Source organism: Rutidosis leptorrhynchoides, chromosome 10 (assembly GCF_046630445.1).
Source record: "Rutidosis leptorrhynchoides isolate AG116_Rl617_1_P2 chromosome 10, CSIRO_AGI_Rlap_v1, whole genome shotgun sequence".
In the NCBI taxonomy this organism is placed as follows: domain Eukaryota; kingdom Viridiplantae; phylum Streptophyta; class Magnoliopsida; order Asterales; family Asteraceae; genus Rutidosis; species Rutidosis leptorrhynchoides.
In genome coordinates, this window is record NC_092342.1 from 46,766,197 (window position 1) to 46,780,237 (window position 14,041).

At 34.3% G+C, this 14,041-nt stretch overlaps 1 protein-coding gene and 1 non-coding gene across 2 annotated transcripts; both read right to left on the bottom strand.

Annotated features, from left to right (window-relative positions):
• Positions 1–216: 216 nt before the first annotated feature.
• Positions 217–1,041, bottom strand: LOC139873674 (dehydration-responsive element-binding protein 2F-like). The gene has a single exon (XM_071861617.1). The coding sequence runs from the start codon at positions 1,039–1,041 to the stop codon at positions 265–267; it is 777 nt and encodes a 258-aa protein (XP_071717718.1). The 3' UTR covers positions 217–264.
• A 6,067-nt stretch (positions 1,042–7,108) lies between these two features.
• On the bottom strand, positions 7,109–7,215 carry LOC139873928 (small nucleolar RNA R71). Its single transcript, XR_011767638.1, has one exon. It is a non-coding gene; the product is annotated as a small nucleolar RNA R71 (small nucleolar RNA).
• Positions 7,216–14,041: the final 6,826 nt, after the last annotated feature.

A 14,041-nucleotide genomic window follows, 5' to 3' on the forward strand; every position in this document is an offset into this window, starting at 1 on the left:
TGATATGATAACTAATAAGGAAGTTGGCCATAATAGAGCAATTGAGCAAAAGTCTTAATTGAAAACGTTAATATATATGGTCTTATACATATGACATCATCAAAAACATGCATGCTCTTCCCATACATGGCCACATAAAACCATGTACATCCAAACACAACAAGTCTTCTGCTTCCATACATGTCATCATATTTGTAATTGAAACTATTATAGTTGTATGATTCCACCAACAACAAATCTATCTATAATCTTACTAAAAACATTTTAAAAATTCCAAATCGTAGTTGGCAAAACCAACTCATGATCATGATCATGTTCATGAACATTATACATATAGTGACCATGATCATGAGATCCATGAAGCTCACTTAACACATCCCAATTGAAATCATCAAATCCTTCAACACCACCTTTCGAAGATGACAATTCGACCTCTTTATGATCATCTTTCTTCAACACTCCAATTTGTTGAAGAAACTCATTGAGATCAATTTGAGGCTTTTCAATGTACTCTTTCACATGGTTAGTTTTTTCACTAGTAACTTGAATTTGTTCACACTTATTCTGATCAACAACGGACGAGCTAGACGATGAAGAAGAACATGGCGTTTTTTGAGTTTTCTTGAGTTCTTGAAGTCTTTGATGAATCACATGAACACTTGGTTGTGCATTAAGATTAAGCAAACCAGTAGCAGGAAACATAGACATGAACTTATTTGAAGAGAACCATTTAAATTTATGTGATTTATTTAAAGGGTTAAAGTTAGATCGAAGATGAGGTAAATTTAGGTACGCATCGGGGCCATATAGTCGTCTTGCAGCTTCATCGTAAGCCATTGCAGCTTCTTCGGCAGTAGCGAAAGAGCCCAACCATAAACGGGATCGTTTCTTTGGCTCCCGAATTTCAGCAACCCATTTGCCCCATGTTCGTTGACGAACGCCACGATACTCGCATGCAGCATTCTGTGGGCCGCCTTTGCCTCGAGTGGGACCTTTCTTCCATGGCTTGAACGGGGCAGTGGTTCGACGGCAGTTATCCATAGTTGTTTAAAATTGAGAAGTAGGAGGAAGTGGTGAGTGAGTGAAGTGTGAATGGGCGCTGGGTTATGTATATAGAGGGAGTGTGTGAGTATTTTTGGGGTTAAATGTGATCACGTTTTGTAAAGTTTAAAGTTCTTTAATTTTTTTTCTTTGTTTTTGAAGCCCATGTGACCGTTGGGTTAGTAGTGTTTACCAACTTCAAAGCCCAAAATGAGTATTATGAATTACGAGTATTGAAGGTTTTATGGGTGACGTTTTTAGATAATAATAATAATATTATGTTTATTATTATATTATTATGTTTATTATTTTTAATTATTATGTTTATTATTACTATTAATAATAAATAATAATTATTATTATTTTCATATAATAATAATAATAATAATAATAAAAATAATAATAATAATAATAATAATAATAATAATAATAATAATAATAATAAATATTAATAATAATAAACATAATAATAGTAAATAATAAAAATAATATTAATATTAATATTAATTAATTAATAATAATAATAACAATAATAATATAATATGATATAATATAATATAATATAATATAATATAATAATAATAATAATAATAATAATAATAATAATAATAATAATAATAATAATAATAATAATAATAATAATAATAATAATAATAATAATACCCAGACATTGACTAGGTGGTAATATAATACAATAATAATAATAATAATAATAATAATAATAATAATAATAATAATAATAATAATAATAATACCCAGACATTGACTAGGTGGTAATATAATACAATAATAATAATAATAATAATAATAATAATAATAATAATAATAATAATAATAATAATAAAAATAATAGTATAATAAAATAATAATAATAATAATAATATAATATAATAATAATAATATTATTATTATTATATTATAATAATAATATAATATAATATAATATAATATAATATAATATAATATAATAATATAATATAATAATATAATATAATAATAATAATATAATAATAATAATAATAAAAATAATAATATAATAAAATAATAATAATAATATAATAATAATATAATATAATAATAATATTATTATTATTATTATATTATAATAATTATAATAATAATAATAATAATAATAATAATAATAATAATAATAATAATAATAATAATAATAATAATAATAATAATAATAATAATAATAATAATAATAATAATAATAAAATGAGTATTATGAATTACGAGTATCTTTGAGCTCTGGGTTGGATCTGAGTCTGAGTTGGCGCAAGCTCGAATCTAGGGGAGGTTTTTTCAAGGATTCTGTTGTGGTGAATAAAGGTGTATGCCCTGAGCTACTCTGTATAATCCAAAGCACACCGAATACCCAATGTGGCGATGATGTGTGAAGAGTTTCTTCCCAACACGTGTATGAGTGACAAATGAGAGCATTAGATGTTGAAATATCCGTTCAATAATAATAATAATAATAATAATAATAATAATAATAATAAATTTCTAGTGTTTCCATGACTTGAATAATATATACAAGTAGTTAACTTATTTGTCTCTAATCAATGAATGTATACTCTGATCACTTCTTTCATAGGATACTCTCCTTTTTTGACTGATCATACAAAAATCATACTATAGATATATAGCTGGAGAATACTATGATGTGGATGAGGTATATATTTGAAAAATAAAAAAGCACCTCAAAACATTGGAGAGAGTCACGAGTTGAAATTCACATGTTGTCCTGATCATTCACGGTTTCAATCTCTCATCACCTTTTTCTTATGCATTTCATTCACCAACTTAAGTAACTTCTCTCTCTGTAGCTCACTCTCTCACTTATACTACAACAGCTGTGTGTTCAAGTGGATGAATAGCAGTATAGATTCTTAGGTTCAGTGCTCAGGTCTCTCATATTACAAATGGACTATTTTTAATTGAGTGTGCGTTTGTTGTTGTACAAAAGCCGGAAATAATGATATTGAGCTCTAAACTAACCAGCACTAATTACATTCGGAGACAGAATCAATTGAAACGTGATAGATATCATGATGAATATCAATTGAACTCAATTGGTATCGTTGAATTCATCTTCGGATTCAGATTTTTGCAGGCTATGTTGGTGAGAGTTGTTTTTGGCCGTTGGTTGCAACGATGATGGAAAACTCGCGCTTTGCTGCGGAGTGTTTTTTGTTGGTTAAGAGTCGGTTAATTGAACGTTTATAAAAAACGGTTAACGATTGATTTATTGAATGTTTAAAATATAAACGAATAAAAAAAGGTGAAAGAAGGAAGTGCAAGAAAGTAAAAAAAAAAAAAAAAAAACTTGGTAAAAAACAACGGGGGCTTGCAATTTGCACATTGCCGCAGAACGGGTTATATTACATTCACAATTTTAACACACACAAAAAAAAAAAAAAAAATACACACACAAAATAGCCAAGAGAAGAAATGGTATATATATATATATATATATATATATATATATATATATATATATATATATATATATATATATATATATATATATATATATATATAACAAACAAACAAAATTAGCCAATATTAATACAAAAATGAATGTAGGCTTTTTAATGTTGTTGGGCCAAAACTTATTTGGACTTTTTAATGTTGGACAAAACTCATTTAAAAAAGAATCATATAAAATGTCTCTTACGTATAACCCTAAGCAAATATCTCACTTTCATCGGATATCACTGCCCTCTCCACCAAAAACATTTCCAGCACCGTCACCGCCACTACCACCGACCGCTCGTGCTAAGACTTCCTTGTGTATCCACCACTTCCAACCATAAACCCCTCTTCAGATCTTCAGTTGGGTTGTCGTTTTCGTTTTTCGAGAAGGAATTCCATTTGTTTCTTCATTATCGACGGTGGATGGTGGTGGCTACCGAACATTTATAGTTGTAGGAGAGCATCTCTACTGATGCTTTTTCCCTTGTTTTTGCCAGGTACCCTTCACGTTTGACGGTGTGTGGCGGCCCACCACCCTCTTGGTGGTGGATGTCGAAGATTTCCTGGATCTAGTTTTCGTCATGTGGTGACTGGTGTGGATTACCACCATATTGGTGGTGTCACCAACGATGGCCGGATGATGTTGGTGATGCCTCGTCCTTCGACGACGGTTTTTGTATGTTGGTCACTGGTGGTGACGGTGGTGGTGGCGACTTTTTTCTTTGGCACCCTTTGATTCTCGTGTTCTCCGTTTTTCCTGCCGGAGTTTGACCAGAATAATGGAAGGATTGTGGCCAGAACCTTATTGGCCAATTGCACGAGGTTGATGATGGCGGTATCAGGAGTTTGATGATTGGTGGTTGATATTGCTCTAATATACACATTTTATCTCGCAATATCTCCCTCATTTCATTTGGTTTTGAGGATCATTGAGCCCGAAAGTTGTTTATTTTTGCAAAAGTGTCGATTCAAGGTTTAAAGCTCAAATTGGTGTAAAATTGACCAAAACCTAGCCTATTTAGTGAGCCAAAGTACAGGGCAGGATCCAAAGTGAAAATGGATTGAAAAATGGGCAATTCCAAGTGAAAAATAAAGATTTTAGAAGTGCAGTATAGTGGTGCGGTGCACCAGACCCAAAAAGCAGCGCACCTTAACACTAAAAAGCCAAAATTCAAATTCAGAAGTTGAAGATCAGATTCTCAGTTATAAGGTGCGGCGCACCTGCTATAGGTGCGTCGCACCTCGCTGTTTTATGCAGAATTTTTGGGCCACCTATAAAAGGAAGATGATAGGGTTTCAAGAGAGAGCTGCAGTTTTTGTAACGATTTTTCATCCCTAAACCCTAATTTCATCATCAAGAGGGAGATTAAGGCTAATTTGAAGGATCAAGCAAAAGCTCAAGCAATCTTATCATTTTATCATTAGATCTATCTAATTTTGTCATTTGGGTTGTAATCTCCACCTTTATTTCTCTAAATTTTGAATAGAATACTTGTAATAGTAAAATATGATGTTTATTTATGTTTCAATGCTTATGATTAGTGTAATCTTAGCCATGCTTGGCTAATTTGATTGTGTTTGCTTATCTACGAATCTCTAGTGCAAGGATTTCCCTAAATTAATTGAATAAAGTTGTTTGAATGAAATACATGAGCAAATGTTATTGTGTTAGCTATAGATCCATTGCTATGCATTTTTTTAGGCTTTACTTTAATTACATGGATTGTGTAGCTTTCTAAGTGATTTGAGTGGTGAAACAATTTTTGCTTCAACACTCTAAGTGATCTAGACAACTAAATTGAGAATATCAAGTGATTATGTTCTTAGTTTAGGTTGGTTTTCAATTGGCCTTTAGTCAACATAGTGGTGTTTGATTATCTTAAGTGATTTTGATAGTTGAAGGGTTTTAAGTGATTTCAACCCAAACAAATCTCAATGACCGCTCATAATTAACTTAATCTTAGAATACAATGCTTATGTGAGTTTGAAAGTGTAATTTGATTAAGGTTTGATAGCGATGCTAAACAATCAATAGTTCTACTTCCTACAAATAAGCACCCTTGTTTATGCTAAACAAACAATGCTTATGTGAGTATGGCACCCTTGTTTAATCAATTATGGAAAGGTAGTTTCTACTTCCTACCTTTTCTCAAAATAAGCATTAAAGTTTGTTATGTGTGAAGTAACCGAGTGAATAAAAGCTTTGAGCTTTGACATTCCCGAGAGAGTCAAGTCCTCCCAACGAGGCATTTTTGAAGTCAAGTCTTCCAAAGTTGGAAGCAAAGTCTTTCAAGTTTTGTTTTGTTCCAAGCTTGGAAGTAAAGTCTCCCAAGTTACGTTTTGTCTCAAAAAGACCTAAGCTTGGAAGTAAAATCTTCCAAGCATCGAGCAATAGAACCAACGCCAATCTTACACCCAAGGTAGTTGCTTTCTCATCGCCTTCTATACAAGAAGGTAGTTCACTTCGGTGATTGATATCGCTCCATTGTTAGTTACTTGCTACTTGTTGCTAGTTATAATTATTAAGTTTAAGTTTTTTTACTTGTGCACATTTTAGTTGTTAATCAAAATCAATCACCCCCCCCCCCCTTAAATCAAACAAACCCTAGGACGATTAATAGTTTCAATTATTCGACTTACACCGCTCTTTTGGGACAAACTTGAAATGAATACTTACATTATAGTGCTATAATAACTGGGTCTTAAGTGCTCGTTAGTTGTGTGTGCTTATTTGTAGTGTTTGAATCTTGTATAAATTTTGAGGGTAATTGATGTATTGTGCAACACGCATCACACTTTCTTGGCGCCGCTGCCGGGGAGCGGTTGGCTAGTTGAATATTTGGTTTAAGCTTTTAATTATTCGATCATTTTGTAAGGATTTATCCTTGCAAAAGTTACTTTTCTTGTTTTTATATATTTTGTGTTTGGAAAACCGCTTATATTTGTGTTGTGATTGAAGGTTAGGTACTTTGGTGTATGAAAAGGAGATCTTAAACGGATCAAGAGTTTGACATCCATTTTCTGATCCGGAGAAACACGTACACGGGGTTTACAAGCGTAGTGAAGAAAGGGCATAAAGAAAAATTTTGAGGTTTTGCCATTTTGTTTAGAAAATATGGACGGTGACGGTCAACCAATTCACAATGAGGAGAATCCATTCGGTCATGATATTCCAAATAACCCACCGCCGGTTAATCAAGAACAACTAAATGATCCAAATGACACACCGATGTGGAACGCAAGGTTGGTTGCACCTACGGTGGTGCCTCTGGCTATTACTAAACCACCCATCGGGGCCGATAATTGGAAAATCGAGGGTAATTTCTTCACGATGATCAAAGATATGCTATTTCATGGGTTAATAGAAGAGAATTCTTTCAAACACCTTCAACAATTTATCGACATTTGTGATATCTACAAGAACAAGGATGTTACCGATGATGCTTAGAAGTTAAGGGTATTCCCCTTTACTCTTCAAGGTGATGCGAAAGCTTGGTTAAGGAATTTACCTCCCGATTCGATTAGGATTTTTCAAAATTTAAGCGATGTTTTTTTCAATCATTTCTTTCCACCATCAAAGGCGTAACGACTTAGAATGGAGATTAATGCATTCACTTAACGGAGTGAAGAGTCTTTGTATGATGCATGGATACGTTTCAAGAAGATGCTAAGAGCTTGACCACCACATGGTTTGACAAAGAAGGAGTACATCAACACATTCTACCGGGGTACTAATGCTTTGACTAGACAACATCTCGATTTCTTCGCGGGAGGAGTGTTTATGCATAAATCACCAAATGCGGCTGAAACTTTGTTAGAAGACATCTCGGTTAATACTTACGAATGGGCACCTTCACCTAGAGATTTGCCAAGGAAAGTGTGGCTCAAGTAGAAAGTGAAAACGGTCAAATCACGCTTGCAAGCTTAAACAATCAATTTCAATCGTATGGGAAAGAGTTGAAAAAGTTGCAACAATCAATAGTCACTATGCAAGTAGGTTGTTAACGATGCGAGGGCCCACATCTCACAAAGAATTGTCGCCAAATTAACCAATACAACCATATTGATCTAGATGACATTCCCATGATTTCGGATACTCATGTCAACTACGTGAGTAATCAAAACTATCAAAGGGTTGGAACATCGAACCAACGCAACAATTCTTATCAATCAAACCAAGGTTACTACAACCCTAACCAAAAGCAAGCCTCATTCAACAACTAAACCAATACACCACCCGGATTCACAAACCAAAATCGATACCAAAGTTACAACCCACACTATAACTAAAACCGAAACAACAACTTTCAATCCCAAAACCAACAACCTTACAACCAACAACCTTATACCAACCAACTCAATTCAAATTACCAAGGCATTCAAGGTTATCAAAACAACCAAGGTTAACCACAAAATAACCAAGGTTACAATCAACAAAATCAACAAAACAACCAATCTTCCCAACCTTCGAAAAGTTTAGAGGAGATCATGCAAAATTATATCAAGAAGGCAGAAACCACCGAAGCATTTTTGATAAAGGAGAACAAGTTTTTGAAGCAACAACTAAGAACCCAACAAGCCTCATTACAAAACCTTGAGAGCACCGTTGGGAGACTATCAAATCAAGTTGCCGAAAGACCTCAAGGCACCTTGCCATCCAACACTCAAGTCAACCCAAACAACAATTACAAAAAAAACTAAAGCCAAATTCAAAACAACAACAACACAAGAACCATCCCTATTGAAAACGTCAACCAAATTGAGATTATTGATGCCATTTCAACAAGAAACGGTTTAACTTATGAAGAACAACAAATCCCAACACCCCTAACCAAACACCAAAACCTATAACACCTACTCCACAAATCATTGCGAACGAATCAAATGTTAATGGAGATTCGCAAGAAGCAAGAGTTGAAAAGGGTGAACCACTGAAGGTTAAGGGTAAAAAGAATAAAGGAGCACCTTTGAGGAAGTACATGGAACCGATCCCATATCCGCAAGCTTTAAGGAAGGAAAAAGTTGAAACTCAACGAAAGGACTTCATGGAACTGATGAAACAAGTTCATGTCAATATGCCGTACATCCAAGTGCGTAAGGGTATGCCTAATTATGGGAAGTTTATTAAAAATCTTTTATCTTCAAAAGGCAAATATGAGGAGGTATCAGCCACATTCCTCGTAGAGGAATGTTCGACCATTTTTCAAAAGCAAAATATGCCTCCCAAATTGGGTGATCTAGGTTGGTTTGTAATCCCATGTAATATGGGCGCATCGGAAGTGTATGATGCACTTGTCGACTTGGCGACTAGTGTAAATCTTATGCTCCATTCAATTTATAAAAGTTAAATCTCGGTGAACTAAAACCGACCCGGATGGTATTAAAAATGTTGAACCAAACGTTTGATACACCAATCAGCATAGTCGAAGACCTTGTGGTCAAAGTTGGTAATTTAACCTTTTCGGCCGATTACGTGATCCTCGAAATGAACGAGGATGAACATATCCCAATAATTTTGGGACGACCTTTTCTAAACACCACCAATACAATTGTTTACGTACAACAAAATAAATTAAGTATCGGGGTGAAAGGCGAAAGACTTGATTTTTATGTGCGTGAAGTTGATAAGAAACCAAAGTTGTCAAATGTTAAGTCTTTTTGTCAAATCGAGGTCATGAATTTGTATGAAGAAAATGAAATAAAAGCTTTATTAGCGGTTGACACTTCGGGTGTTGACCAATTTGATAAAAATGAGGATTTTGATGTTGATAAAGAGTTTGAAATGTTTATGAAATCTTGTGATGAAAATCATTTTTAAAAAGCTTGTGAAGGTATTGTTGATAAAGAAGTTTGTGAAAATGTTTTAAGTAACCCCAACATGGCCAAGGAAGTAAATTTGGACCTAAATGTAGGGGGAATGTTGTTGCTAAAAAGGCATTGTTGAACCCAATTATGGAAGATATTGTTGCGAAGGTGGTTAAAACCACCCAAGTTCTTAAAAAAGGTGAGCAATTTGTCATTGAAAAGGTTACAAAGAAGTCATTACAAAAACCAGTTTTGAAGGAAAAAATCAATGTTGACAATCATTTTGTGAAACACCAAAGGTTCAAACCGGGTAGCAAAGTCTTACTATTTAATCCTAATCTCAAAAAGTCACCCGGTCGGTCTAAATTGAGATGGCATGGGCCGTTTGTTATTAAAAGCATACTTGAAAAAGGATTTGTTGAGTTAATTGGAAAGGGCAACCCCTTTAAGGTTCTTGGGGATCGTTTGAAACTTTTCAACGATGAAGTTAAGCCAATCGTGCTTGATGAAATCGCTTTTAAACCACCATGATCACCATTGTGCTAAAATGGGTCAAGTGATAGACCCTAGACCAAAACAATCACTTTTGAGTATATTTGTGCATTTAGAATTGCATTTCATCTAGATTTGTATGATATTGTTATTGTTAGTTTGCATTTGCATTTAGATAGCATTTCATGCTTTTGGGAAAACATAAAAAACCAAAAATAGCTGTTTCGTTGATGTTTGAGCTAAAAACATCTAAGTGTTTGGGCAAAAGTTTGGTTAAATCTTTGAAAAAGCTCACCAGTGTTGTGGTGCGGCGCACCAAACCCAAGGTGCGGCGCACAATATGTCTATTTTTCTAAAAAATAACATCAGTCGCCAAGCAATGTTTCACAAGTGTTAAGGTGCGGCGCTCCAGTCAAAGGGTGCGGCGCACCTGGTCTTTCTGTGTAATGGAGTGGCGCACCTATTCATGGTGCGGCGCACATGTCTGTTTAAAATACAAAATGCTGAATTTTTACACAGCCACTTTAAGGTACAATGGAAGATATTGATAAGATAACGCTGTTTGATATATGGTTGATTCATCGTATTCACAAGCAAAAGCACGTTCATATTCCCAACCTCATCGCAAGTTATCTATTTGATGCAAGTGGTGAGAAGTCTATGCTTCCAAGTGTTGGTGGTCACTACGTGACGAAAATTGTAAAGTTCTTGAGGGTAAATTTTAATGAGTCGGAGAAACTTCGGATGCCTCATTTTGGCTATGATGACTATCAAGGAAGGAACATCTAGATGGCACATCTGACACAAAATGGGTAATTGGTAATCAATCTTCATAATGATTTATGAAACAATTAATTTTTATGATTGGGCATGCAACTTTAATTGATTTAATCACTGTGTGTGAAAACTTGGTGTTATTGATTTGGTGTGAGGTAGTATGCTTGTATTGCTACTCTCACACATTATCACACTCATGTTTGTAATAATTCGACAATTGTACGTGCGTGGATAATATGGTGGATGTTTGTGTTTTTCTTTTGCTTGTTGTGGTTCTTAGTGGCAGGATACACCTTTTGATGATTGATCCAAGCCTGGCATTAAGATCAGGCGTCAAGCTCATCGACTTGCATTCTTTGGTGACTAAGTATTTTTCGAATGGTGGCAACAAAGATCATTTGATCTAATCCGGTTTTACTTTCTTTTCTCTTCTACTCTATTTCAAAATGTCCCTCAATTTTTCTAATTCTATCATTTAATACATTGAGGGCATTGCATAAACTAAATGTAGGAGAAGAGTAAATTTTGGGTCATTTTGAACTTTTTGGATTAAACTTTTGTCACAAATACTTATCAAAGATTGAAATTTCAATGTTGATAAAAAATAATATTTGGAACAAGTCTTACCATTACATTAATCCATATCTTTAACACTTAAATGGTAATTAACTTGCATTTTCAAAGGAAAAAGTAAAGTCTTTTCCTTGTGCTTCAAATTTAAGGAACTAAAGTCTTCCTTTTGTGTTTATGTTTGCAATTTTCAAATGGAAGTAAAGTCTCCCACTTTCAAAAGATTTTGTGCTCAAAATGATGAAATCAAAAGAAAAATCAAAGTTTGGCATGAAAGTAAAGTCTTTCATGTGTGTTCCAAACCCAAGTGTTTAAAGCTCTAAGCTTTAACACTTCCGGATGAGTCAAGTCCATCAATGATAGTGAGTCAAGTCTCCCGAATGTTGCATTACTTGGTGTAGGAGACTTCCTAATCTACACCATTTCATACTTGCATCATTTTAAGATGTAGAGTACCGTGGGAAGAGGAGCCACCGAGCTTCACCGTGTGCTATCTTCTTGATGAAGAGCAATGGCTTCGTGCTAGTGTTGCTAGATAACACACGCCATAACCAAAAGCTATGGCACCCTTGTTTAATCAATTATGGAAAGGTAGTTTCTACTTCCTACATTTTCTCAAAATAAGCATTAAAGCTTGTTATGTGTGAAGTAGCTGAGTGAATAAAAGCTTTGAGCTTTGACACTCCCGGGAGAGTCAAGTCCTCCCAACGAGTCATTTTGGAAGTCAAGTCTTCCAAAGTTGGAAGTAAAGTCTTTCAAGTTTTGTTTTGTTCCAAGCTTGGAAGTAAAGTCTCCCAAGTTACGTTTTGTCTTAAAAAGATCTAAGCTTGGAAGTAAAGTCTTCCAAGCATCGAGCAATAGAACCAACGCCAATCTTACACCCAAGGTAGTTGCTTTCTCATCGCCTTCTATACAAGAAGGTAGTTCACTTCGGTGATTGATATCGCTCCATTTATAGATATTATTATTCACGATATCTTATTCTTTTCGGGTATAAAATGATGAAGATTGAAGACTTTGGTTCGTGAATATGGTAAAAATGATGGTTTCAGCTTAATGAGTCTTCGTGTGGGTGTTTTGGATGTATTCGGCGAGTTTTGGTATTAAAAAGAACGAGTTTAAGTGAAAAAGGCAAAGTAAAAGTCGAGCTGCTATTTCTGAACATTTCACGGTCGCAATTCATCTCAATACGGCCACAATTCATCCAATACAGCCTCAATTATAATCTCGCGCTTGCAATATGTTAGCAGAAGTTCGGGTATAAAGTTCTGAAAATCTCGCGGTCGCGAGGCAAGGAGATGTGATCGCGAGGCGACCTGATGCGGTCGCGAGAGCATCTAATGCGGTCGTGATTTTTGAGTCGGCCAGCCAGCGAATTTTTTCCTATAAATAGGCTTTTATCCCCTTAACTTTACAAAGTTTTTTTTTTACGAATTTTATAGTTAGTGTTACGAATTTTTGAGCTTTCTAAGGTATTTTGGAGCATCTAAACACTAGGATTTCAATTGCTAATCATTGGTAAACTCTTGTCTTTTATTTTAATCTTTACAATGGTTGTTTATTGTTTATCCTTTTGCTTGTGTGCTTTGATTATCATTATGAGTAGCTAAATTCCTACTTGCTTAGATGATTGAACCTAGGTGATGGATTGCTTGATCTTTTTTATGTATTAATAATTGTTCTTTATTGTGATTCTTAATTACTCCCATTAATTGATCCCATTGATTACTAGTTTGTTGGTTGATGTAACGAGAGTTACTAGATCAATTAATTTATCTAGGTTATTGAGAAATAAATAGATAAGTTGAATCACATACGGAAGACCTGTGTAATTAGATTAGTAATTAATCCCATCAATTGAGTAGGTAATTGTGAAGCCTAAATAGGGACGCCGATTTACCCTTCAACTAAATTATAATCTTGAGTAGTTAATACTGATTGATTGTGTTCTTCAGAAGCGTATAGGAGATCAACATGAAAAACTGACACTTTCATGATAGATTTAGTATCTAAGTTAGGGACACCGGCTTATCTTACTAATTGATTAATGAACTTAGTTAACGAGAGTTATACGTAGGGATTTAATTACATTGTTCTTAATAAAAACAATCCAGACCCTAGGGAATTGAATCTAAGTGAGTACTCCTTTATCCATTTGAATTCGTTTTTGTTTACTTTATTTTAATTAATTTTAAATCAAAACCCCATTTTACAACTTAAATCTCTAGAATAATTGTTAGTCTTTTTAATCCTAAACTTTGCTCCTTGTGGACTAATTCGTAAGTATATTACAATAAGATTAGGTGTGTTTTGCGCATATCAAATTTTTGGCACGGCTGCCGGGGAGCGATGTGTCTTAGGATTTTACAAGCTTTTAGTTATTCGATCCTTTCGTGGAAACTTGTTTTCACGAAAGTTACTTTTCTGTTATTTTATTTTCTGTTTTTCGCTTTGGTTTTGTGGTGGTGTGAACGCAGATTAGGTTTTGTGGTGGTTTGAACGCAGATTAGGTTTTGTGGTGGTGTGAAAGCCAAGGTACTAATAACTCTGGAACTGTCTAGAGTTTATCATACACGCAGCAAAGCTAAAGAAGATCAAGAAATCGCCAAAGGTTTCTCAGTATTACCTTTTTATATTCGGGATTTTGAGTATATTAAGGAAGAGGTTAAAATGGGTGAACCATCGAGAGATCAATTCATGGAAGCGATGATGAAAGCTACGAGGGCTGGTAATGGACATGCCATTACCCAACCGGTATTTGATAAAGATTTTGAAGTTAATGGGAAGATTTTAAATATGATCACTCATCAATGCCAGTTCAGGGGTACACCGAAAGAGGATGCATTCGAGCATCTTCGTTCTTTCAAAAGCATAT